Source organism: Poecilia mexicana, unplaced genomic scaffold, assembly GCF_051168715.1.
Source record: "Poecilia mexicana isolate PSO_F unplaced genomic scaffold, ASM5116871v1 scaffold_5, whole genome shotgun sequence".
Lineage (NCBI taxonomy): Eukaryota > Metazoa > Chordata > Actinopteri > Cyprinodontiformes > Poeciliidae > Poecilia > Poecilia mexicana.
This window is the reverse complement of record NW_028263374.1, coordinates 11,003,199-11,030,399: the sequence shown is the minus strand read 5'-3', so window position 1 is coordinate 11,030,399 and position 27,201 is coordinate 11,003,199. Positions and strand designations below refer to the sequence as shown.

The 27,201-nt window shown below is 40.0% G+C and overlaps 2 protein-coding genes across 2 annotated transcripts; one reads left to right on the top strand and one right to left on the bottom strand.

Annotated features, from left to right (window-relative positions):
* Window positions 1–9,521: 9,521 nt before the first annotated feature.
* ccdc3b (coiled-coil domain containing 3b) lies at window positions 9,522–21,114 on the bottom strand. Its single transcript, XM_014986305.2, has 3 exons — window positions 20,509–21,114; window positions 17,879–18,053; window positions 9,522–10,633 (listed from the first exon to the last, which is right to left on the bottom strand). The coding sequence occupies exons 1-3, from the start codon at window positions 20,886–20,888 to the stop codon at window positions 10,337–10,339; spliced, it is 852 nt and encodes a 283-aa protein (XP_014841791.2). The 5' UTR covers window positions 20,889–21,114; the 3' UTR covers window positions 9,522–10,336.
* Window positions 21,115–22,263: 1,149 nt separating this feature from the next.
* On the top strand, window positions 22,264–26,553 carry LOC106917386 (uncharacterized). Its single transcript, XM_014986306.2, has 2 exons — window positions 22,264–22,611; window positions 23,615–26,553. The coding sequence occupies exons 1-2, from the start codon at window positions 22,431–22,433 to the stop codon at window positions 24,532–24,534; spliced, it is 1,101 nt and encodes a 366-aa protein (XP_014841792.1). The 5' UTR covers window positions 22,264–22,430; the 3' UTR covers window positions 24,535–26,553.
* The last annotated feature ends 648 nt before the right edge of the window (window positions 26,554–27,201 follow it).

Below are 27,201 nucleotides of genomic sequence, written 5' to 3'. Positions count from 1 at the left end.
AGTCTTCAGTTTTAGCTGGATTTAGGTCTGGACTTTGACTGAACCGTTTCAACAGATTGATATTCGTTGATCTAAACTGTTGCGTTGTGTTTAGAGTTTTTGACCTGCTGGAAAATGACTCTTACGGTTACAGTAGAGGGTCTCGTTACAATAGCGGGGACTGAATAAGCACATTTCACATTTTTATGTTCAAAAACTGCAATTGATTATGTTTTTTTCCCCCCCACTTCACAATTACTGCTAACCAACACAATACTTTGTGACAATCTATCTAATAGAAGATCTTGAAGTTTGCGGTTATGATGTGACTAATAAATGTGAAAGTTCCAGGAAAACATCAGCTTGCAAAAGACAAAAGAAAAGGAAAGAAAAGGAAGGAAAGGAAAAGAAAAGAAAAGAAAAAAGAAAACACCACTGGGAGGAGTTTTGCTGGCTTGTGAGTGACCTTTTTGTCTCCACTCCAACTATAGCAAACCCTGAATGTTGGTGCTCTGCAAATTAATAACTTTCTTCTACTTTATGAGCTTATGCGGCTTAGGAAGGAAAATTGTATGTACTGACTCAACCTTGGCTCAATAAACTTAAATAATTGGGGCTATTTCCTCCCACCCTCTTCATGTATGACCTCACACACCACGTTTATGTCACCTTCACATTTTTCACCAGGAGGCTATTGTGTTAACGTCTGTCTGGAGGTTTCCGTGCCCGTCAAGTCTTTGCCGTCCATCAACACATAGTGCTGCCACAAGCAAAACGAGTTTCTGCTATTCAAGATGTTTATGAATCTGTTTTTGTGTCCAGATTAGGCTGGCTGACAAAACACCAGTGGGAATGATTTAGAAAATATGTTTACTGGGAATGACCTACCTTGTGAGAGGAAAAACGATGCGGATTCAAATGAGACGTGCATATGCGTGTGTTTGTGCGTGTGTGAACACATATTTTTTTTGTCTGCTGAGGTTTGCAATATAAATGAGGGTGCCACCTCAAAGTGAGTGAGACCAGAGTGAAACATTTAAATTCAGAGCTCTCGCTTTTCTTTTGAGCCAGCAAAGTGGAATTTTTCTGCATCAGTACCATTTGAAACCAGCCCACTGACAGGATTTAAAGAGGGGAAACATAATAGCTTTATGTTCACTGGCAACATTCTTTCCACTGCTGGAAATGCTGTATTTCTGTTCTTCACTCAAGTTCTACATGCAGGTTTTTTTTTTTTCTTCTTATACCAAACCGCTTCATGCTTCTGTTTCCAAGAAGCTGAATGTTCTTGTAATCCCTAAAAGATGTCTTGATCAATAGTTCTCGAGGCTTTCCGGAGTTCTTTCAACAACTCGGACATTTACTGTTTTTGAATTATTGCTCTTGCCGACAGCCTTTTGCGTTAAAGACGCAGAAAGTGGATCCTTTAGCTGATCATCAACTACTGGATTAACCCATAGTTTGTAGTTGCATTTTTAAGTAGGTGAGTGAGTTTCTTTTTTTTTTTCTTGTCAAATGGACATGCAAAGTTGGCGAGAAGGGAGGAAGCACAGCTCCCAACACGTCGGTCATCAGCAGCAGCGGTCACAGAAGAGGCTTAGGTTGAGACACAGAGCGCTGAGCCTCCCTCACCCAGCTGATCACTGAATTTACATCTGAAAAAAAAGAGAAAAAAAATGCCTCTGAGGTGTCCTACTCAAAGTCTGGTCTTAAATCTAATTTAGATGCCTTTCATGTGATCTTAGCAAGGCGTTTCACAACTCCCAGCAGTGTGTCTGAACTAAAACAATCCCATAAAAAAAGAGGAGTGAAAGGAAATTCCTCCACAGTGACATTATCACCAATTATCAGAAATGTTTGATTGCAGTTGCTTCCCAGCGACCACATCCAGTTTTTTTTTTTAGGTTCAGGGGGGGTGTTTCCTTTTTGTCATCCAGCCATGTTATGATGTTATTCATTGGATAAAAAAAAAAGCATTTTAGATTTTTAACTAGGTTATTTCTTTTTCTAAATTTTTCTAAAATGCATTTGGAGGAAGTGTGACAAAAAAAATAAAAATCAATGAGAGGACACAATGGTCTTCACTGCACTGCAAACCTATTGAGCAAATAATAGAAAATGCGTGATAAAAGCAACAAATTTCAACAGATGGACACATATTTTCATCCTGAGCTGATGTCTAGCATATTTTCCTTGCATGCCGCTTGCACATTTATTTTAGACACGGGGTCAAACAAACCCCCAGCAGCTCAGCCAAATGCATTTCTTGGCTCAAAACAATAATCAACATGCTAATGTTGTTTAAACCAAAACATTCTTCCCTGGTTCCATACCTCCTTCGGCCCCCGCGATAGTGCAAAAAAAAAAAAAAAAAAGTAATGGCAGGCTGTTTCAATTTGCACAAGAAACAGTCCTTTTGAGGTGCTGGAACGCAGCAGGGGGACTGAGACTTAACTAAACAGTGAGATCACCATCTCCTTCCAAAGGAGGAACGATCTGCAGCTTGCGGTTTAGCACAACTCTTTAGGTGTGCACAGAAAAGCTCGGCCTAAACGTGAGACGGGTTCCCCAAATGACGAGTGCAGCGTATCTAAAACAGTCTGGAACAAGTCCCACAGGTCTGAGCACCGAAAGCTGTACGTCTTCTTGAAAAGGCAGAGCGTTAGTTTGTGAAAGGCTCCAGGGCCCTCAAGGTCCTGAGTGACTCTACAAACCACAGTTGATAATTATAAACAGGATGGAGAGAAGGATGAAAAATGAGACATGGAGAGTATCTGGCAGAATGAGGAGAGCCACTAATTTTCCACTTTTGGGAAAATTCAGCCTGCAATTAGGGTCATGCACTGCCAGAAACTTGACATATGTGCAACTTGCATTTAATATATTGGACCGGATTCTGAGATGACAGCAAGAGAAAAAGAAAACAAGAGGAGCTGGAGAGATGGAAAACTATGTCACGCTTATGGGGCTTTTCTTTTTATTTGTTTGTTTGCTTTTTGTTTTTGTTTTTGCACCTTTTAGTCAGTCAGTCATAGACACAAATAAGGGACGTGACCAAGTCTGTGGGGCCATTTATTCAAATCAGGAGTATAAACACGATGCACACTGAAATTCCAGGTTACCACAGATTACTCCTGAAGGAGGGAATGAGTATGAAACACTCTCAACCGCTGCGTGTCATGATATGTAGCCTTTCCCAGTTTCTTGGCATCCAGACTTGTTTTGTTACAGTTTCAGACTCCCAGTTATTTTTTTTTTGTTGTTTTTCTTTTAAACTGCAAATAATACGGGAAACTCGCTCTTTGTTAAAGACAATTGCCAAGTGTCTTTCTGGAAACCGTTTATTAAAGGATAATTCATGCTCAGACATAATGCTCAGGCTTGTTTTACAGGATCTGTTCATTCCAACGTTTGAGCTGCGCTGCTGAGCTGCGAGTTAAATCAGGTCCACCATGCTCAGCTAAGCAGAAAGATATGATGGAAACAATATTTTCCACCCAGCATAGCGGCTGAATTTCAGCCATCATGCGGTACATTCAAAAAAAGAAAAAAAAATCTTTATTGTTTTAAGGGAAACCCAAAGTTATCACTCATAAGAGACTTTAGAACAAAACTGTAACATTGAAACATAACTTTGTGTTTTGACATATCAAGCAAAGCGTCCAGTTCTCAACTGTGTGTCTGCTCCAATACGCATTAAATGACTGAATGATTTCGAATCAGAATCATCTTGTGGACACACAAAAAAAAAAGGAATTTGACTTTGGTTCCACTTTGTTCTCGGGGAAGACGTTTTAAATATAAACATATATAAACACAGTGTGCATGTGCTGCTGGTTCTGACTGAACCAGTTCTCAGTATATGACCAAGTTTTGCAGAATATGATAATGATCTGGTAATGTTGGAACACAGACCCAATGAAAAGCTGAGGAACAGTGAGTTCAAAGGTGAAATAAAAATAAAATTTCATCCTTTTGGGGGATTTTTGCTCCCTTCATATCAAGATCCGGTTAGACGACTGAGAAAAATAATCTACACACTCTAAGCACTGGGTCCCTTATAAGCTGCATGTCCCTTGTTGTTTACAGTGTTTAGCAGCATCATGAGAAGAAAACCCGATCTTTAAATCTGCAGCAAGTGAGAATTATGAAACACGAAGGAAGTCAAACCGGACAGAGGAGACGGTCAGAGGCTTTCAGAGGTGACGACCAGGTCGACAACATCAAAGTCCTCGGAGTACAGATCTCTGATGACTTCACCTGTTTGAAAAATATCGGGAATCAGGGAAATGCAGTACGGCAGACAAAAGGGCACCGCCCACAGCGAAAGGAGTTGAAAAGGTCATTTAAGTGACCCTAACAAATGCAGCTGCCGCATGAACAGATATTGCCCAATACTTCTCACATCGTCCCCAAGAATCTTTCACCTATTTGAATGGTTTATCTATTATTTATTCATTTTTTTTTCTCTTTAGCATTTTACAGACCAATGTGCTGAAGAGCCCAGAGAAAGTTTCTCTCATTTAACTCCAGCCCAGTGGTCTCAGACTCCACACATAGAGGGCCAGAGTCCTGCAGCTTTTAGACGTCTCTCTGCTTCAGCACACCTGGCTTCAATATCAGCTCGGGCTGTGTAGAAAAGTGCGACTGCATATTAGCGAGGCAGTTTTGGTCCTCCATACCATAAAGACGAGGGACACATGTAAAAGTTGCAGCCCTCTGACGCTCGAGGAGAGGACTTTGAGACCATCGCTACTGGCTGGGAGGTTCAAGGTGTTTTCAAAAGAAAACATTAAAGATCTTGTTTTTTTTTTAAAAGATATTTATATCATGACATATGGACACGCTCATAAATAGGTGTTTCTGGTAGATTTACTTTCAGCTTCATAAGCTTTTGCTTTTGAAATTCTACTATTTTTCCCTAAAGCTATCAACTAAAGGGCTGCCAACTTAAACAGGACAAACTATAGACAAGCAAGAAAGTTAAACACTAAGCATTCGTCGGATATTGCGTATCCGTGTTAATGTCTGCGAGAGTTTGGAGAGTAAGGATTTCTAAAATATCTCCCAATGATCTCATCATCATAGTGCTGGACCCTCAAACAGCTCTTTCATTCCCCCCCACATGTTCGGCCTTCGCTGTTCTCTCTGACGTAGCTGCATCTGCGAACTAGTCCACTTACAATTAAACTCCAACACATCAGTTAACATGTCCTCACCCTTGAGCTCACAATTAGTCAGGATAATCTTACTGGACATCCATCCAGAATGATGGGATATAGCTCTGGTTTAAAAAGCCAATGTAAACTTAACCTAAAAGTTGCATGCTTAAAAAAAACAACAACCCTAAATTCAGTCCAGACACTTACGCAGCACCGTCCTCCCCTGCTGATGAACAGTCCCTCCAAATCTCCAAACAAATATGGCAACCGTAAAGCTTTCCCACGTGTGACCACCAGATACAAAAACAGATTGTCGGAGGTAACAACAAACATATGAGCTTTGACTCCTCCTGCGTTCCCTGCAGACCTTTACAGCAAACACAACAACTGCAGGAACATTTACGAGTGAAGAATAAAGAGAAGAGGGAGCTGAGAGTGGGAACCGAGAAATAGTTATTAGCTCAGGTAAGAAGGTATCAACTTTCCCTCACAAAGGAAAAGCAGATGGGTGGAGGGAGGGGGGGAAGGAAAGAATGAGCCTCACGAAGGTTACCGGATAATTTGTCAGAAATAAATGCTGTGTAATCAGCTCGTTTGTTTGAAAGCAGGCAGGTGAAATATATACTCATTGTAAACACACACAAAAGAAAATCAGTGCACTCTTAATTATTCATCTGAACTTTCAATGTGCCATTAATGGACCGAACAATTTTATCTGGAGCAGTGCTTGCTTTTGTTGTGGCTCACCAAGATGCCTGTGTTGCATTTTCCTTTCTGTCTGGGATATCCAGACCAGGCTGGCTGTGCAGAGGTTTGGAGTAAAACACATGCAACATCTGAGGTTAAAAAAACATGCAGTTGTGTAACAGAAGACGACGGGCGACACTGAGCTTGAATTTGGCTGTAAAACATTGTTGGGGACCCATTTTCACTGGCATCTAAAAATGATACCAGCTGCGGTTTTCAGTCCCTTGCAAAAGTATTTATATTAGTTCAGTTTTCTTTTCTTTTTTTTAATTCTCAGATTTTGACACTTTGTATAAAGACAAAGACAAAGACAAAATCTGGTTTTAAAATATTTTCACAATTATAAATGTTTATTTTTCTAAAAATACCTTGAGCTTCAGTTCCAGGTTCAGGACTCATGGTGTCTCTTCCAGCTTTGCACATCTAGAGATTAAAGTTCTTGACTATAATTCTGCAGAATAGCTGAAGCACAATCAGATTAGATGGTGGGAGTCTGTGAAGATCAGGTTTCAATTATCGCAGCAGATGGTCAGTTTAATTTAGGTCTTGACTTTGACCGGGCCATTTTAACATGAGTATTCTTTAAGCTCTATTAGTGTAGTTGGGACAGTATGTTTAGGGATGTTATCCTGCTTTAAGTTGATCTTCTGTAGCTGGTTTTCCTCTGGGATTTCCTGAGGAAATCTCAGAAATCTCTCCATTCATTGTCACATCAACTATAACCAGCTTCCCACAGCATGACGCTGCCACCACCAGGTTTCATATTTCGGGACGTTGCATTTGAACTGAAGTGACACGTTTGTGTTCTTGCACGCAAACCATTTTTGCAAGGTAGCCAGACGGATTCAAATATGATCTTGTCTGACCAGAGCCTCGTCTGCAACATGTGCGCTGCATTCGCTGCACGGGTTGTGGTAAAATTTTATACGGGTCATAGTTATGACTTTCTTGTAAAAAAGGCTTTTGTTTTTGCCACACATTAATAAAAGTCAGAATAGTTGAGTTGGTTGAGTTTCAGAATATTGCTCTCCTTCATTTCTTAAGAATTGAAGTGGACCTTTTCCTCTTTTCAGAAGATAAACGCTGCTCTGCAGGATGTGCGGTGTTGGAATGTTTTAAAACCTAAACTTTATTCTTTATCCGGTCTGTGTTCTTTTGTCTTCTTGGTGCTGTTTGTTCCCTGATGTTGTCATGCAAACCTCTGAGGCCTTCACAAAGCAGCTGCACTTTAATTAATTAATTAGTTAATTAATTAACGCTGCAAATTAATTACACAAGGATGGACTCTACTGCCTACCTGATTTCTGAAAGCAGTGGAGAGCACTGGACTTTATCATGGGGCCATCAGAGTTACTATTTAGATTTTCTGTAGTAAAAATACAAAAATTATTAATTTCCTTCCACTTTGTAGCTAAACATCGCTGTATGTTGGTCTGTCATGTAAAATCTCAGCATTTGAGTTTATGTTCGTAACAGGATGAAAGCCGTAAACGGGTTGAAATTCAGAGTTATAGTATTTTGGTACTTTTGTCTTTGTAGAAATGTGTTCTTTGTGTGGACAGCGTTGTATTTATTCTGTTTTCCTGTTATTCTTGCTTCCTTGCCACCTTTATACTTATTGAATTTTGAATCCTTCTTTCATATAAATAATTTTCAAGTGTTAACATTTACCATTTTATTGCCACGTGCCGATTTTACAGCCGATTTTAATTTAGGGGAGACAGGGTATGGTTGTAACATGGGGAGAGTTGTAACGCCACCAGTTCCACCAATCAGGGTTAAGATAGGAGTCACATGATCATTTCAGCATTTACCTGCTTCCTCCCCAATCCCATATTGTGATTGTCAAGGCTGGAAACAGGCACATGCAGATACTAAGGAGAAAAAACGGATTTTGAGGTAAGAAAGTAAATAGGGGAGACCGGGTATGGTTGTAACACTTTTTGCTCCAGCACCTTTAACTCACAGAATTTTTGAGCTAGAGTTTTCAAACTTTTATACAAAATACCCACATTTGTTTACTACAAATGGCACCAATTCAAACATCTGCAAGAATATCACAGACCTCATGAGGTCTATTTTCAAACTTATGCACAATACTGAAAAATCCTTCGGCGATAATATTTTACTTCTCAGCTTAATGCCGAACAACCTGAGTGAGCATTTACAATGTTTTAATCTGAAATACTGCTAGAGAGAGTCAACGTTTGTGCTACAGCTACCATGCTAGCGCTAAAAACAAAAGTCACCTTGGTTTCAAGCGACGATGTCAGCTCACGAAGTTTTGAGCTGAAAACGTTTGGTGGCGTTTTTATGTGAAAGACGGACGTATGGAGCAAAGAACCATAAGTTACTGACTGTCAATGGCAAACTGAAGGATATCTCAACTGGTCAGATCCTGCTGGATTACTTAAGGAAAGAAGTAAAACCAGAACCAGATAGAGGAGGTAACATCTGACAACATGAAAGAAGGGTAAATGAACAAATCATGTCAGCAGAAAGCCAGCTCAAATAGCCTCCTCAAAGGGACCACCTCTAAGCAGCCACATTGTTTGACATCTGGTTTGCAGCTTTGCTCTGTGCAGCGGTTTGTGTTGAGAAAGCAGCGTGCGTATATCATCTTTGGCCCGGATCCAGGGGGTCCGGGCTGCTGGCTGGGTCGTCCAACGCAAGCGTTTCACGGGGAGGGCAAACAGCCAAACAAATCGGACAACCAGCGATGATGAGCCATTCCACCAAAATCTTCCTGCTTAACGCTAGGGCTTAAAAGATTCACTAAATAATAGTTTGCTAAGTATGCTAAGCATTTCTGCATAGCCACCTTGTAAGGAAGCCCACATACTTTTTTTTTTTTTCTCCATTTCTGTGTTTGTTGCCCCCGTTAATGTTTAATACAACTGAGCCCTGGAAGCACATTTGATTTAGGTTTCCTGAAAAGACTGTTGGAAATTTCACTTGTCAAAAAATATTTCACATCAGTCAGAAAATGCTGTAGTGGCCAGCACAGGGCTAGGCTTTATTTCGGATTAATGATGCCCTTTGATACTGTGACCTGTTCTGGGACACTTATAATTTCATAGGCTGTGAAGAACACTGAATATACTCTAACGCATGTGTCATCTCTTCCTTTTAAAACATCGAGGTTATGGGAACATTCCTGCAGGCTTCTGAAATTTTCACCTAAGTTTAACAGTGCTGACAGCTGTCAGGCGCTGCTTTCTTCTTTTCTTGGCGAGACATATTTCCAGACACATTCATCTTAAAATATTAGTGTTCCAGATTTTTGAACATTAACTTATGTTGACCCCCACAGTGCAATAACATCAGGAAACAAATCATAAGAATCCCATCTGATTCAGATTTGAACATGAAAACTTTTTTTTTTTTTTATTTCTTGCTGACTGCCGAAATCTGGAGAACTGTGAGAGACAAGAGAATGTAATGTTAAAAACATAAATCTTCACCAGCACAAGACTCAAACTAATATATCACTGGGATATAGCTGGCACTCTGTACTGAAAGTAGCGTTCAAGAGGAATATTACATTTCACAGATATCATTGTAAAGGTTTCGTAACGAAAACTGTTTTAAATTTCAACATGCCACACACGACATTAATAAGCAGAGGATAACTGTTTTGAAAAAGATAATTTATTTTATTTTTTTTTTCAAAGCTGCATTATTTATATAAAAAAAAGATATTACAGCACCGGAAAAGCAAGACGCTTAGGGGTATAAATGAAACAAAGCAAAAACCAAAGCAATCACAGAATGCTTCATAAAGGCAACCTTCATCTCTGACACGCAATAAATCAACCTTACACCACAAATGATGCTCCGCACCAAATTCAAAACAAACACAGACAAAAGAAAAAAAAAATCACTTAAAAGTGATTTATTGAGAGAAGTAATGTGTTGTGATTTTAGCTATGGCAAGCCAAAGGTGGCAAATTCAGATGTAAAAAAAATACAAACATATAAACATGTTGGTTTAACTTTGAATAATAACGACAATGAAAAGAATGGAACAGAAGAAACTTTTCTTCATCAATGTCTCATTTAAAAAAAAAAAAGGACTGTACATGTTTATAGCATTACGACATTTTTATCCAAACACTCCCACCACTTGGTCCATGTCCTGGAGATTTGCTCTGGGGAAAAGCGTAAAAGACGGACCTGCTCAACTAAAACAACGCAAAGCATCTTGAGTTACGAGGCAGCACCATTCAAGCCACATATCTCAATCTTTTTAGTGTTCACAATTAACACATTAGTCATGTTCTGCATTTCATAGGCAAGGTCATAATATTGATACAATGCATGAATGATGTGTCCAGCACTAAGACAGAGAGAGAGAGAGAGAGAAAAGTCATCAAAAGGCATATTGCGTGATTTATCACTGAAGACAATGAAATGGCTGTTTCTGCTGCTACTTAACAAAGGAGCACCTATTTGGTTTTTAGCTTCTTGGGCGGGACTTTTTTAAGTTCCTGGTTCTTTTGATCCTGGGTAGTGTCCTGGTCAGGGTGAGTTTGGGCCGCCTTTGACTCGTGGAGCTGTTTAAGGCTGAGAGTTTGCTGCTCCTTCGTGGTTTCTCGTTGGGCCAGACGCAGGAGACGTTTCAGGGTCTTCACCTTTTCCTTCAGGTGGCCATTGGCTTTCTCCAGAGTACGCACTCTCTGGGAGAGAGTCCTCACTCGCTCCTCCTCCTCAAACAGAGCTTTCTGAACTGTGGAGCACAGCAGCTGAGAAGAGACAGAAAAAAAAATAAGAGCGTTGTTTATTCAAGCTTTCCACTTAAGCAGTTTTTAGTAAAAAAAAAAAAAAGAAGGGGAAACTCGCGTGGTATATGTGATTAAATGTCAGTAGCGAATAATCATGGAAGGAAAGTGACACATAATTCAAGTGGAAGGAAATAAAAACATAGCTTTGGAAACTGTTTTTCAACCAAAAATCAGAAAAAACTCTTTGTTTATTTGAATACTGACCACTTTAATTTTATATAGGGACATCAATAACATTAATCTCCTCTTTGCAATGCACAGTGTTACCTCCAGGATATTATTCCTCTTCAGAATAACTTTGACTTTTATAAGCATTCTGACTAAAACCATGAAGGGACATATTTTTCTTTCCTGTTGGTTGACAGCTTTAAAGCGTGTAGTTGCTCCTTTAATAAGTAAAAATATGGCTATAGCTTATTTAACGATGTGATTCTGAAATGAAAGATTTTTCTTGATAATGCTGCCATAATATTCCTTTGTTCTGACAAGTTTCCTGTTCTGTTGTTTCTGCGTGGGGCCGTGTGTTTTGGGAAGAGCAGATTTTGTAAGCACGTCTCAGCTGTTAGTCTGATGTGCTTGTCGATGACATGACATAAACTTCCGCGACGGCATTTTGGAAGCAAAAAACCAACCCGGGCCAAAGTTTTGGACGCAACTTTGAATTTCTGTTTATAATGAGTTTGTAAAAGCAGCATCAGTTTTATGGATTTTGGCTTAGGGTTACTGATATGCACCATTTGCTCAGTTTGAGGAGCGATATGGAGAAGATTTACAAGAGTCATAACTTCAGGGCTGACGCAATTAAATCGTGACGATCATGACTAGTTCAACTAAACAAAGATTCTGTTAGTTGATGTCACATGGCTACATGGAAACTATTGGTAAGACCTGCTAGGGGCTTGAGCCGACCCCATAAAGTCGTGAAAAAGAAAAAAAACAAAATTTTTTGTTACATATATGATGTAGAAGTGCTGGTTGGATATGGCCTATTCTTTGTGTAAGTCACATGAGGGAACGCTGCTGACAGGCTCTTTGGGCCCAGAGCCTGTATCAACAGCTCACAAGTCCTCCAGGATATTCCAATGTTTGTATAAGAATGGGCCAAGAAAAAAAAGAGGTTATTTTTGGACGCTTGTAGCTTAAAACAAGGGATTTTGGGAAGAGAAACATAAAACAGTGAAGGGGAACAATGTGAAGGCAATCCTGTTTCTCATGCGTCTTGCGTAAAGTAGCGTGTGGTGAAAGTGAGGAAAAGCCAAATTCAGATGTGGCTGCAGACAAAGGTGTGTGAGAAACTCTGTGACTTTTGTGCTTTTGGATCTTACAGCAGAGTTCGATGCTCCCATCTTGTTCCTCACTGAGTGGATACAAAGGAGGATTGGCTCTCTGAGTGACAGAATGTTTCGTGTTAGTACTGACAATTTCGTGTGCTGCCTCTGCCCCTCTTTCTTGCGGTCCTCTTCTGTTTTCCTTACATCAGAGAAAACACGACCTTCTGTTTCACTGCTACACAGACGAATGTCAGATCTGCTTATCTCTAGCACCCAAACATCCATGCAACGCTCGTCTTAATGATAGTAAAACACCTGATTATATTCAGGCCTGATAAGCATCCTGCCTACTACATTTTGTTTTCTGGAGATATTACATTTGACAGAACACAGACAATTTTGGAATAATTGTGAACTCCGTTTAAATTTGATAAATCAAATCTGTTCTGCGAAAAAAGTTCTTCCAGTTAAAGCAAGCAAAGCAAAACTTAATCGAGGTTCATCTAGGCATGACTTGGAGAGAGTAATACATGCCCGCGACTGCTGCAATGCACTTTATGCCCCATCAACTCTTGTTCAAAGAGTTGACGGGGGTATCTTCTTCCATGAACACATCTCACCTTTCCTGGCCTCTTTCTCCTCTGTACCTTTCAGTATCTTCTCACTTCGTATCTTTCTTTGCAAACCTCTAAGAGCTGACCAGCTGCTTTTAGTTGTCCCAGGTGGATGTTTAAAGGAGCTCAACGTTTTCTGTTATGACTCCCAACCTTTGGAACGAACGGCCTTTAAACATTAGACAGGCATCTGCTCTTCCTGTGTTTAAGTCTCTTTTAAAACACATCTTTTTTCAATCGTTTCCAACCAGTAGTGAGTTGACTTGCTCGTATTATCTGTGTAGTATTTTTGAGTCTTTGTGTTTTGTTTTTCTTTTTTTTTATTATCTATTTTTGTTAGTATGTAAAACAAAAGGTGACGCAGAATCAGATTTTAATGAAAAATTGAGTAAGCTTGACTGCATGTGAGAATAAAGATATGCAAAAAATTATTCTTATTATAAAAAAAAAAAAAATGACAACACAGTAAACCAGCTATGCAAAGACCCTCTGTTTCACTGTACTGGGCTGAAGCCCAACATGCCTGCGAACCTGAGACAGATGATCCAAAGACCTGGACCCTTCCTGGCTAAAACAAAACAAAACAAAAAAAAAAAAAAAAAAAAGAATTACCTCCATATGCCTCTGACTGTGTTTCTTAGATTTCCTCAGCAGACTCTAATGCTTCCACATGGGCCAGCGGGACGACCGATGTAAATTCTCTGCCATCAGATAACAACCACTGAGGGTTTTGCGGAAATGTAAAAAATGTGCTGCCGACCCACATCATTGGTTAGAGCGTTACTTGTTGTAATATTAGCTGTGGACTCTTTCCATGTGCTTTCACTTTGGTCCCGGAGGACTTTCTTTGAAAGTATGGAACTTTAAAACGGAAAAGAACCACGTTTAGACGCCGAACAGGGAAAAGCAGAAAGTGTTAAATTTAACACCTTACCAACTTTACGTTTTTTTTTTTGCGCCCGCAAATGATTTTTACATGAGGACACACTCGGTCTGAGGTGGAGCACTCCAAGATTATGGCTGTCAGAGTTGCTGACGTTATTCAGGAGACTTCTACTTTAGTTCTTACTGATTTTCTTTATGTTTAAACTGTTTTTCTTATGAAAGAATTTGCGGATTATGTAAGATTTAAAAGATAATCTGATCTACAGCATTGAAGGTTTTTGGCCTGTGTTAGTTCCCATGGTGACCAACCGTTGGGCTGGCAGATGGATGGCACTGCTTCTGTCTGCTTCATATTTCAAGTAAAAAAAAAAAGTCTGTACATACTCTGCAACAACCGGGAAACTTGTTCTTTCTTTTGGATAAGAGAGAGAAAAAAAAGAAGAAAAAATTACATCATTCATCTCTCTCAGATTTCTCTGTCTGGAAAACCTTGGAGTTGATGGATCATCTGGGTAGAATTTATTTTTCTGTGGTCTCCAGCAACTATTGTGTGCGATTGGTGAGAAATGTGACGTCGACGTGCTCCATCCACAAAAGCAGAGAGGATTGACGTCGCCATGAGTTTCGGCACAGGAGTTTCTATTAAAGTGAGAAGGTCCCAATCAGAACAATCTTTGTTCTAATTCTTCCTGCCTTGGAGTGGAGAAACGTCTTTGACCTCCCGGAGTATGCACAGACCATAATTCAACACAGTGTCAGGTTAAGGGTTTAACAGCAGACACACTTTATCTTCTGGACAAAAATTTTCACTTCGCAACCTGCAAGTCTAGTTGGATTCAAAATTCCTTCTATGGATACAGCCAAAAAGGAAAAGACAGCATAAGTGGTTGCGAATTCTTATTTACTGCTGCAGGTAAACATGTAACGCTTGTGCAGTTAGCAGTAAATAACTTGTCCTGTTTTTAAGCAGCAAGAGGCACAGTGGTACGGTTGTTTCCAGGAGGTCAGCCCTCATACTTGCCCCACTCACTGCTTTGCTGCCCTGCCTACCTCTCTCCACAAACACTGAAATGTGTCTGTTCTCACTCAGCAAGCTTCGTTTGCAATCTCCTTTCTTTCTAATTGTTCTGCATTGATGTCAGCGATGTAATGAGGGGTAGGGATGCTCATAAGGACTTTTTTTTCCCTCTATTTATAAGGTAAATACAGCAAAAATTACCTATAATTTTCTCCTAAATAGTTCAAACAAACCAAAAGTTAAATATCTCAAGGGCATAGATCTTTCTAAAAGCAAATCCAAGTCAGTCAAGTGCAGCAGAGCATGTTTCAAGAACCCCTCGCGCCCCCAATAAAAAAAACTGAACCATGCCACATTAAACTGAAAACAAGTGGCTATTAATGTTGTCCAAAACGCCCCAGTTTACCATTTAAATCGCAGTCAGCTCAAGCATGTTCTTATAAGTCGGATCAAGAGTATCTACCAGTTATAGCAAGTAAAGTACCATGTTTCTAATTCTGAAGAGTAAAATTATCGAAACAATGATCTATTCAAAAAAATGTTGCTTTTTATTTATAATCACAACCCTGATCCAAAGATTAACGGAAATCCATGGCAGATTTCTTTTTGCATGAAAAGCCAGAAAATAATTGCGGACAGAGGAAAAACAAGGCCGGACTACATCTGATATATTAGACGGAGCAAGGTCACTATTTTTATATTGTACCATCATTTAAGAAAAGGCACACACTTTTCTACTAAGGGGTTACCAGTGATGTTTGGATGGGAAAACAACTCTCCTCAACAACATCAGCTTATTGTGAAAAAGAAAGAAGGCATCTGCTTGTTGGGTCCTTCTTTTATTAGGTGCATGAGTTTGTGGTAAGTCTCAAAAGCATTTTATGTGTAGCAGTATATTTGATACGGCAATGAATGCTCTATTCCTGGCTTTAATTTCCTCAACAATTCAGTTATTGACTCTTGTGCTTTTTCAATTTTCCTTCAGACATTGCAAGTTCTCCGTCTTGCCAAACCTCAAGAACTGTGCTTCTGCTTTCTCGTGCATTAAGGACTTTTTGACATGCCAGCTTTTTCCATCATTTCATTGCAAACAAAGGGATGTAGTACCTAATCCTTTTTGCGTGTTCCACAATATGTCCAACTTCTGGGTCTTTTGAGAGTAAACTTTTGTGAAACAGTTACAGATGAACCAGATCGGGCTATTTGACCAAATGCCTGAAACAGAAGACTCAAGTGACTCTTTTCAAAGTCAAACTTGTATATTTATCTCTGCTGTGTCCACATTAGAGGACACAACAGCAGAGGTCAAATTTCAAGACCTTGAGTGTTAAAGGCGTCTAAAATCTGCTCATATCAGTCCTTAGTTTATGCATCAAACACACCCTGAAACATGAGAACCTGCAGTCAATAAGGGTCTTATTGTTTAATATGTTTAATAAACATATTAAATAAATGTTTATTTAATACTGCTGATATTAAATAAAAGCAGTGGAAGTCGAAAGTTGCTGTTTACTCCTTTTCCTGCCAAGAAACATTAGAATCCAAACCCTCTGTGTAACATCACCATGACAAATCATTTGTATATACAGGTGCTGGTCATAAAATTAGAATATTGTGATAAAGTTCATTATTTTCCATAATGTCATGATAAAAATTAAATTGTCATATATTTTAGATTCATTGCACACCAACTGAAATATTTCAGGTCTTTTATTGTTTTAATTTTGATGATTTTGGCAAACAGCTCTTGAAAACCCAAAATCCCTGTCTCAAAAAATTAGAATATCATGAAAAGGTTCTCTGAACGATCAATAAAAATAATCATCTGAATCAACAAAGTGACTCTAAACACCTGAAAAAGATTCCTGAGGCCTTTAAAAACTCCCAGCCTGGTTCATTACTCAAAACCGCAATCATGGGTCAGATTGCTGACCTGACTGTTGTCCAGAAGGCCATCACTGACATCCTCAAGCAAGAGGGTGAGAAACGGAAAGAAATTTCTGAACGAATCAGCTGTTTGCAGAGTGTTATATCAAGGCACCTCAGTGGGAAGTCAGTAGGAAGGAAAAAGTGTGGCAGAAAACGCTACACAACGAGAAGAGGTGACCGGACCCTGAGGAAGATTGTGGAGAAGGGCCGATTCCAGACCTTGGGGGAAGCAGCGGACTGAGTCTGGAGTAGAAACATCCAGAGCCACTGTGCACAGGCGTGTGCAGGAAATGGGCTACAGGTGCCGCATTCCCCAGGTCAAAGGTCAAGCCACTTTTGAACCAGAAACAGCGGCAGAAGCGCCTGACCTGGGCTACAGAGAAGCAGCACTTTGGACCACTGTTGTTCAGTGGTCCAAAGTACTTTTTTCGGATGAAAGCAAACTTTGCATGTCATTTGGAAATCAAAGTGCCAGACTCTGGAGGAAGACTGGGGAGAAGGAAATGCCAAAATGCCAGAAGTCCAGTGTCAAGTACCCACAGTCAGTGATGGTCTGGGTGCCATGTCAGCTGCTGGTGTTGGTCCACTGGGTTTTACCAAGGGCAGGATCAATGCAGCAGCTATCAGAAGATTTTGGAGCACTTCATGCTTCCATCTGCTGAAAAGTTTTATGGAGATGAAAATTTAATTTGGTCTGGAATCGGCCCTTCTCCACAATCTTCCTCAAGGTCCGGTCACCTCTTCTCGTTGTGCAGCGTTTTCTGCCACACTTTTTCCTTCCTACTGACTTCCCACTGAGGTGCCTTGATATAACACTCTGCAAACAGCCGATTCGTTCAGAAATTTCTTTCTGTTTCTCACCCTCTTGCTTGAGGATGTCAGTGATGGCCTTCTGGACAGCAGTCAGGTCAGCAATCTGACCCATGATTGCGGTTTTGAGTAATGAACCAGGCTGGGAGTTTTTAAAGGCCTCAGGAATCTTTTTCAGGTGTTTAGAGTTACTTTGTTGATTCAGATGATTATTTTTATTGCTCGTTCAGAGAACCTTTTCATAATATTCTAATTTTTTGAGACAGGGATTTTGGGTTTTCATGAGCTGTTTGCCAAAATCATCAAAATTAAAACAATAAAAGACCTGAAATATTTCAGTTGGTGTGCAATGAATCTAAAATATATGACAATTTAATTTTTATCATGACATTATGGAAAATAATGAACTTTATCACAATATTCTAATTTTATGACCAGCACCTGTACAACACTTACCCGGAGGGAATTTTCACATTAATATTTACTCATTTGGTATGCACTTGCTAACTTTTACCATTTGTTACACATAAGATAAAAACTGTTCAGTCTTGGAACTTGACTGAGGATCAAATTTAGAGTTTTTACCAGAGCAAGTCCAAGTCAAGTCTAGAGTCTCTGTGTTTTTGCACCTTGGGTGAAAGTCACAGACGTTAAGTCTCCATCTTCAGTGCATACGTACCCGGCTGTCCTCTTGAGCCTCCCACTCTGGAGTGAAGCTGTGGACTTGAGTTCCTGGTGTGCAGTTGGAGAACTGGAAGAGGCTGGCAAACATGCGGTGGTTCTCTGGAGTGTCGGGGAAGATGGGGTCCTGGAAATTAACTCCATGTGGAATAATGTTGTAGTTTTCATCCATCCTACATGGCATAAAGAGCACAAATACGCTTAGTAAGGAAAACAAAAAACAAAGCAAAAAGTGTTTGCATGTCTGACTAAATCCAGACGAAAACACACGTCGACATGAATTTATCCATGTAGCACATCAAAACAACAGATGGCGACCAAAGTGCAGTGCAATTCAATAAAATTAAGTAACGGGACGACAACAGGGTAGCATACACATGCAATAAAGAGTGTTTTGAGCTATCGCTAAATATGAAAGTTCGCACGAGTAACCTGCCAATTCATTGCATAGACATACCTGTCAATGTTTCAAAAATGGGGGAAGAAAATATAACTATGTAATTTGCTGGCAGACTTTGATCTAACATTATAAAACCCTGAGAAGCATGTGGATGACTCAACCAGTAAATTACAAGGTGTGAGGGATTTATGAAGTGTGTTTCATATCTTCAGGAAGTTTTGTGTTATTCATCTGGATTTCATTTCGAGGCCCTCGGGGAACGTCCTCTGCCTCGCCGTCCCTATCAGAGGCGGTGCCGTTAGTATGTCGAAGTGGCAAGGGAGCGCTCATGTTTTCCTTCAGCAGATGATGTCAAAGGTTAGATGTAATCAAGGGAACTAAAAGTATTTGGAATTGCAGAGTCAGGGTAGAGTATACAAACCTGAGGACGCCAGAAGAAGAAGAAGAAAAAAAGTGAACTGAAAGAACATCAGGTATAGTAATTGACAGTGCATATCGATCATTTTTAGCATTAATGCAATGAAGTTTTCTTTAACAGAGGAAGTAGAACAACAGGGAGAGCAAAAAAGTGGGCCAAATGTTTTTCAGCAAACGTATGGCGTTAGCAGCAAACTCAGTCTGTTTTGATGGATCCTGAGGGATGTCCTTCGATGATTTTTTTCAGTGTTAGGCTGTGATTTATCCTGTCTGGGGAGCATGTACTCATGATTGACCGGAGAGGCTATTTTTGTTCAAGAAGATGTTTTGGGGGAGAGGAAAAAGAAATGTCCCCTGGAGACTTGATAAGAGATCTTCTGTAAGTAACTATTGCTAAGCAGCTGCAACAAAGCTGATTCGAAAGGTATTTGTACTGAGTTTATGGTGACACCTCAAGACATGAAGCATTTAAAGATGTATCTACTTTATTTTAAATAATTCATATTTGAAATAAATGTTATCCAAAGTTCAAATTCCTCCTACAAATACAAAAATCTCTTATTTAAGCCTAAGATGAAACATGATGAAAGTAGTCAGCCTTAGAAAGTAGGAACCTTTATTCCTACTAATCATCTGCTGCTTACTGGATTTAGTTTGAGCGGAGCCTTATGTTTTAGACCCTTACAAAGTAGAGGATAATTATGAAGTTAAAGGAAAATGATACATGGGTTACATTATTTTTCCTAACAAATAAACATCCTACAGAATATCATTTGTGTTCAGCCATTTGAATGAATACTTTGTGGAAACACTTTTGGCTGCAATTATAGCAGAAAATCATTTTGAGTATGTATCTACCACCTTAAGTTTAGATGGTAAAACTGTCCATTTTTTAATACTTTATTGATCCCAAAGGGGAATTGTTGCAACTGGTATTAATTCAGATTCTTCAGAGAGTTATTGTAGACAGTGATGGCTGTGGGCACGAAAGATCTCTTGTAGCGGTCTGTATTACAGAAAATCTGAAGGAGGCTTTGGCCAAAGACGATCCTTTTTTCACAAGTGAAGAAGAGGGTGGTCAGGGTTGACCATTGCTTTCTTGATTTTTATGAAGAATCCTTCTTTGAATCATCTCCTGAGGTTCCATCTTCCAAAAGAGTCAATTGGTCACACTGAATTTTATTTAAGGGTGTCAGAGTAAATGGGACTCAAACAGCAAAACACATAAATTTCCTTCCGTTTCACGATTACCCACTACTTTGTGGTATTCATAGTAAAATATGTTAAAGTTTGTGTAACTTGGGCACAAGGCACATTAATGACAACCATTAACCTTTAAGAGAAGCCCTAATAAAAGACGTGTATATTTAACTTTCTCAGGGTCAGAGAACCTCCAAACTCAATGGCGGTAATCAAACACATGATAAGGGTCTTATTGTTTTAGTTATTTGTGCATATGGCGGAACAGTTTTCAGAAAAGGTTAAATTAATTGCAGAATTTCTCAAGAAACAAAACTGAGAGGGTGCAACCGGGTCATGCATGTCAAATTAGGACAGCAAGTCTGCGCACTGGAAGTGTTGGAGGCAAACTGCTCCAAACATAACAAATGATGTAGTCTTTTAAACACATGTGGAATAATGCAAAGGGGAAATGAATACCCCCCCCCCCTCCCAAAAAAAAAATACTTCAGGAGAAACTGACTCATATCACTCCTTTGGGTGCCATAACACTTTACCCCAGATGCATGCATGGTGGTTATTTATTAATAACTCAATAGAGCCCATGAATAGAGGATGAAGACTCTGTTCACCTTAGAAAGAAGTAGTAGTTGTTGTTTTCGGTGACGCTGTAGGAGAAGCAAGGCAAGTATCCCAGGCCACTGACGTTGAACCTGGAGCCGGCGGGGACCTCCAGCATGCTGCCCCAGGACTGGTCGCACAGCAGCTCGATCTCTGCGGAGAAGAGCAGGTCGGTGTCGTGCTGCCACGGCAGGTAGTTGTACACGCTGTAGGACTCTTTGTGCAGAGCCAGCACCTTGGCAAAGACGATGATCTCCGCCAGCTCAGCGCGACACGCTTCCGTCTGCGGTCTCCAGTCGTGGGGTAACTGACACCCCCAGCTCCCATCGGTGCCGCCAGCTGCCAAAAAAACCCCCAGAATAATCCACATGATGCGACGGAGAGGACACATCTGTCGCTCCGCTGGGCGCTTGAAGGCGCACAAGACTAGGGGTGGATGCAATTAAGTGGGGTGGGGTGAGGGGGGGGGGGGAAGGTGTTTCACATGTGTTTTCAGTTATGCAAAAAATAATTTTTCTCCTGATCTGTTGTCGGATTTTGCAAGATGAAGAAGCCCTGAAGATCGCTCCAGTCAGTGTAATCCTGCTAACTTGTCCGACCAGAGCTGCAGCCTAACCACGCCAGCATCCTCTGCAATAAACTGCCCCTTACCTCTGAGACAAGGCGAGAAGAAAGGGAAATAAGTTTGTGAACTCATTTAATAAAAGTTTCTTTAAATTACTATGTAATAAAAAAAAGAGCCTATGCTATTCCCAATATTTTAACATTATGTTAAAAATAATTCATTTCAACAAAATCCTTAGAAAAGTTTAAACATTAAACAATTACACTGATAAAATGCCGCTGGCGCCCTCTGATGGACATCTTGGAGAACGACAGTGGTTGGGTTAATTTATTTCAGTTTTTAATGAAAAAAACAAAAGCTTTCATAATAACGACAGTCATTTTTTCTTTTTCTTACCGTTAATATCAATCAAAAATGAATGATTCTTTTAATATGGTCAGTTTAAGCCTAGTCTTGAAAATGTAATCGCTCTTAAAATATTTTGTAACAAAAAGATTTATATAAAACTAAAATAGTGATAACATATTTGGACATCATTAAGAAAATGTGTAGTTACAGTCATGTATCAAATATCATAGTGAAATATTAAAGAACGATTACATTGATGTAAGTCCGGTTTATACTTAAAAGCTTAAGTATAGGTGATTAAGAATTTTTTTTTTTAACAAAATTAAAAATGATAACATTAAGTCTAGTTTCTTTGAACTTTAGATTAACTTATAATTTCATAATACTGAAAACATGCATTTACCACACTTGGTTGTTTTATTTATATAATTACTCAACTTTAGAAAGTGTTTGAACTAAACTCCAATTTACTTTCTTATTTAATTGTATAGTTTTTGTGTGGTTTGTGTGGTTGTGGTTTTTGTATAGTTTCTGCTTTCCAGCCTGTTGTTTCCTATCACTTTATTTTGGTCTGTTTGAAAAAAGCTCTGTAAATAAAGACATGGTTAATTCACTGCCCCTGCTCCTTTTGTCCTTGATGCCCCTAGTCCAATAAAAGTATTTCAAAAATGTTTTATTAAATAATTAATCCTTTGGCTGTAAACAATGATATTTGGAATACCTCATGTGGAATTAAGACTGATTTGCATTATGGATAGCTGAATTATCCATCTATTTGGACGAAGACTTTTTCAATTATGAATACTACCGTGAGAAATCGTACACTATTAAATGACAAATCAGCCTGACATATATCGACTCTAGGAGAAGGCGAAGATCGAGAGGAGAGAGAAGAAGAAGAAGCAGAAGAAGAAGAAGAAGAAGAAGAAGCAGCAGCGCTGATCCACGTCACGTGACTGGGAAAAGCATCCTTTTGGTCCATTTTGGATGTTCCCAGGATCTCCCGAGTAATCTAGGAAAATGACCAAACTTCAGTTTTTGAACGTCTTTCTGACTGAGCGTCTTATGCTTGCCGCACAGGAGATTTACAAGTCTGTCGAGGACACGATTTTGGAGTACCAGGAGGAGATCGCGATCAGGGAGAGGGAGAACGACCATCTGAGACGGAGGCTCCGAGACGCTGGGATAGAGATATGGCCAGGTTAGCTATTTTAAGGAGCTAACGGGGAAACTGTTTGCGTCGTTGCCACCAAGTCATGCTAAAGCTAGAGTTATTCAGACATGGGGGGGATAGGCGTTTGGAACAAATGTCTAATTTATTAATCCGATGCTGAAGAATATCCTCGCAGAACTGTTGTGGAAATCTCAGTGTTATTAGCTGCTGCTGAGAAGCGGCTAACATGTTAGCGACCTTTGTTCGTTAGCCAGTCAGCTAGCAGACATCCAGTTTAGACCTGACCGAGTGTAGTTTAACTCTTCCTTTGCGCTTTAACAGTTTATTTTAAATAACCCTGCATTAGTTCGGCATGCAGGGACACAGAACAACTGATGGCAGCTAGAAAGATGTTTCGAGACCTTCTTTGGATTTTTTTGGAACATAAGAGTGCATCAATAGAAATTATTAGCTGTTTTTATTTCTTTTTTTTTGTTTGTTGTGTTTATGTCTGCCCGCTCCCGGAAGCACTTTGGTGTATAGAACATGCTAATAAACACATAAATAAAAACCGCAACAAAGAATATTCGGGCTTGAAACAAAAAGACACTCAGCTGTTTTATATTTTTATCTAAAGAAACATTGTTAAATCTCGGTAGTAAGTTACAGATAAGTTCCAATTTTTGATCTGAACCTAGTGTGGGCTAATTAATCACAATTGCAATTCACAAAAAGCAGACTTTATCTGCTTTTTGTCACATTGTAGTGTTTTAGATCATTAAACTAATTTCAGTTCCAAAGATAACCAACCAGTTATTTCCAGAATAACTGGTTGGACCACCAATGGGAATAAGAAGTGCCCACAAGTCTTTGTGCTAACCGACTGTACTGTTATATTGCTGTGGAGGTGTGTATTCTGACTGGTTTCTCTCCAGACTTTGAAATCAATTGAAAGTCTCTTTGAATTAACTTCCTTTGCCTCCATGTGACATGTCCTTGGTTGCACGACTTTTATTTTCATCCTTTCCACTTCTTGCCTCTTTCCTTTCAGATCGCTCGTCCATGGCGCTGCTGGAGGAAGAGGACGGTGAGCATCCCCGTCGAGAGTGGAGTCCAAGTATGGGACATCAAGAGCGTATTCCCATTCAGATCAAAGACAAAAGAGACATGCGGCCCAACCAGGGAGAAGATCAGCTTCGAGGACATGGCTCCTGCAGTGCCGCAGAAAACATGTTCACCCCCCCACGTGTAGCGAACGAATACCCTCAGGAGGGTCCCCACACATCCGGCCTTCCTCAGAATCAGGGCCTGGAGAACAGGGAGAGGGATCCTGCATCTCGCAACGCATCGAGGCACGTGAAGGGCGAGAGCGGTGGCTGTCATAGAGGTGCCGCATCGTCCAGCAGCGGTGCCCAGCCTCTCGCGCCGGTCAACCCAAACTGCTCAAATGAGAACAACGTTGACATTATTGGAGTTGAGAACGGCGGACAGATGGGCGGCGCCAAAGGAGCGGTGACCGGCCCCAACCGAGGACAAACCCCTCTCATGAGGAACCAAGGGGCCAATGCCATGGAATGCCCCCATCAAAAATCTCCCCTGCAGGGCCACACGTCGTCGTTCTGCTGCAAAGTCTGCGGCGAGGCGTTCAGTCACGTCGGACACCTGCACGTCCACGTGCAGGTGCACACTCGAGAAAAGCCTTACCGCTGCGGAGTGTGCGGAAAATGCTGCAGCTCCTCCGGCAGGCTCCAGGAGCACCAGCGGAGCCACACGGGGGAAAAACCCTTCCGCTGCCAGATTTGTGGGAAGGGCTTCACTCAGATGGCTCACCTGAAGGTCCACATGAGGATCCACACCGGAGAGAAGCCGTACAGCTGCCCCGTGTGCGGCAAGTGCTTCAGCCGCTCTGACAAAATCAAAAGGCACCTTCAGACGCACAGTCGGGAGGGGACCTACTTCTCGGGGCAGTGATGGAAGGGGTTCACTTTGGGAGTCGTCGCCGTTGTCGTCGTCGTTGTTGTGGGAAAGTTTTCAATAAAAAGCTACATTTGCTGCCACTGACGAGGCATTTCTTCCTACTTCTGAGAACGTAGAAGTCCTGCTTCTGTAAAGAACACTTTCTAACCAAACCTGTAGTTTCTCACTTCCTTTATATAGTTTGTATTAGCCAGTTTAGTAACGTTCTTTACAGTGTTTTGTATTTATCATTGCGTATTATTAAAGTAGACACAATTTGAATTATTAGCTGGACTTTTCAGGATTACGTAGTGTTTTTCCAGCCTTATGATTAGCATGGAGTCTTCCACACAAGCCTTGGAGCGGGGGACGCATCGAGAATGATCAGCACATTCAGTTTATTACCAGGTGGTCACTGTGTCCATGTGGCTGGAGCTGCAGACTACACATTTTCTTTGTGGTCATTCTTTTTGTTGGTTTTAAAATTAAGATTAAGCACAATTCTTAGTCATTTTTTTTTTTTCAAAGTGTGTATCACGAAGCAGTACCGATAACTTAGAAAGTTTTGTTGAACGTTAACGCCACAGTATTCAGTGTGATTTTCTCAGTTGGACTTAGTTCCGATTTTAATGTTTAGGAGATTTTAGTTTTGTCACACCAGCGTGATCTTGAGAACTTGGTTCAAGTGGATGGGAGTGCTGAAACAGTTCACACCTCTGTCTGGTTTGGTTCATTTTCACACTGAAAGCAGACCAAACAGCTTCATGCTGCAGCTGGTGAGGCGCCAACACAAGAAGCTGCATGTGGGTATGGCAAACCACTTTACATTTAATATAAAAAAAACCTTCTTATCTCCAGTTTTCATTTGAGTTACAGTCGCTCTAATTTTAATTCTAGATATAAAGAATGATGCAGCTACAAAACTAACACATGAACGGAAAATATTCTCATTTTGTCACGATGAAAAAAAATGCTTCGTTATTTCAAAGGTTAAAAACCTCAAACTAATGGAAAGACGACTGATTATGATTGTTGTATCTCTAACGTCTGACTTGACTTTCAAGTTTTGTTTCACTTTTGATCCCGTCTTTCTTCTGTCTCCTCAGTGCTGCTGCGTTCTTAGAGCAAATCACTGCCATCTCACGTGATCGGTGTGACGTGAGACTTCACCAGTAAAATAATGTGATATTGTGTGGAATGCCACTTGTTCTATCTCACTGTTATATTAGGAATGTATGGTGTTTTTTTTTTTTTGTTCATTCAAAACATCTGCTGTGGTATCTTTGCTTGCAGATGCACAAATGAAGTTGAGCCAGACAGTATTAACAGAACCACTTATCTATTAGTGCTAAGCGGGTAAAGGCTTAATGTGCACCAGTGTTTCCACAATGTGTGAAGTTTTTGGGGTTTGCATTTACTTTTTCGTTTTCATGTGAAAGCTGGGTTGTTACGAAATAAAAGTACTTTCTATTTACACTGCTCAAAAAAATAAAGGGAACACTCAAATAACACATCCTAGATCTGAATGAATGAAATATTCTCATTGAATACTTTGTTCTGTACAAAGTTGAATGTGCTGACAACAAAATCACACAAAAATCATCAATGGAAATCAAATTTATTAACCAATGGAGGCCTGGATTTGGAGCCACACACAAAATTAAAGTGAAATGTTCCCTTTATTTTTTTGAGCAGTATACATTTTTGGGCCACAGAATTAAAAATAAATTTATTTGTTTTTGTTTGATGCTGGAATAAGCACAAGCTGATTTGTATTGCAGAATTTAGCTAAAAGATGAACCAACCCAGACTTGGACATGAATGGAGGTTGTTGCCAGCAGAGTATAGCAGAGCCTCGTTGGTCGCTCATCTCCCCATGTGTGTAACAAATCGACAAACAGTTGCTAGTTTTTCACAACTGGCCAGTAGCTCATCACATGCTGTCTTCCTAGGGGGATCTTAGCTCCCCAGCACATACCCTGTACAGTGTTTTACCAATTAAATGTTATTTTCAAATAAAGTAATACCTGATCATCTGCTGTGAGTTTCTTGCATTATTGTAAAGAGTACCGAATCTGCAAATAGAGTCTTTTGAAAGAGTTTATAGCTACAGAGAATGTTAAGATTTCCCACCGCTATAAAATATGTTTCAAATATAAAACCATTGTGGTGTGCATATGGTGCCTTGCAAAAAATATTTATACATCGTTGTATACTTTTTCACATTCCAACTACAGCATTTGTTTGTACTGAAGAGTTTAGTGCATTTGTGTTCAGTCTCTGTGAGTCAACACTTTGTAGGATCAGATTTTGCTGCCCAAGTCTTTTGGGGGTGTCTCAAAATGTTCAGATTTTGCCCTTTCTTTGCAAAATAGCTCACTGAGAAACAAAGATAAAATTGGGTGCAAGCGGACTAATTGCTAATCTGAAGACGTTTGATTGTGTTGGATTTGTTGTACGTGGTTTGCAATAAAGGCGACTGACAAATAATTTAGAAAAAAATTGGACTTCTATTTCTTTGTGACTGTCTGCCAGATAAAATCATTGTAAAAGACATTTCCATTTTGTGGTCTCCATGACAAAAACATAAAAACATTAAATCAACATGAATATTTTCATAAGCCATAGGAAGATCCCTTTTGTTTTTGTTTTTTACCCTGCAATGTATAATCCTCACTATTG

Coding starts and splice junctions, on each gene's coding strand:
- LOC106917386 (XM_014986306.2), top strand. CDS start 22,431: ATGACCAAACTTCAGTTTTTGAACGTCTTTCTGACTGAGCGTCTTATG. Junction 22,612..23,614: donor TGGGATAGAGATATGGCCAG/GTTAGCTATTTT, acceptor CTTTCCTTTCAG/ATCGCTCGTCCATGGCGCTG.
- ccdc3b (XM_014986305.2), bottom strand. CDS start 20,888: ATGTGTCCTCTCCGTCGCATCATGTGGATTATTCTGGGGGTTTTTTTG. Junction 18,054..20,508: donor AACTACTACTTCTTTCTAAG/GTGAACAGAGTC, acceptor TATGCCATGTAG/GATGGATGAAAACTACAACA. Junction 10,634..17,878: donor AGGCTCAAGAGGACAGCCGG/GTACGTATGCAC, acceptor GTCTCTTCTCAG/CTGCTGTGCTCCACAGTTCA.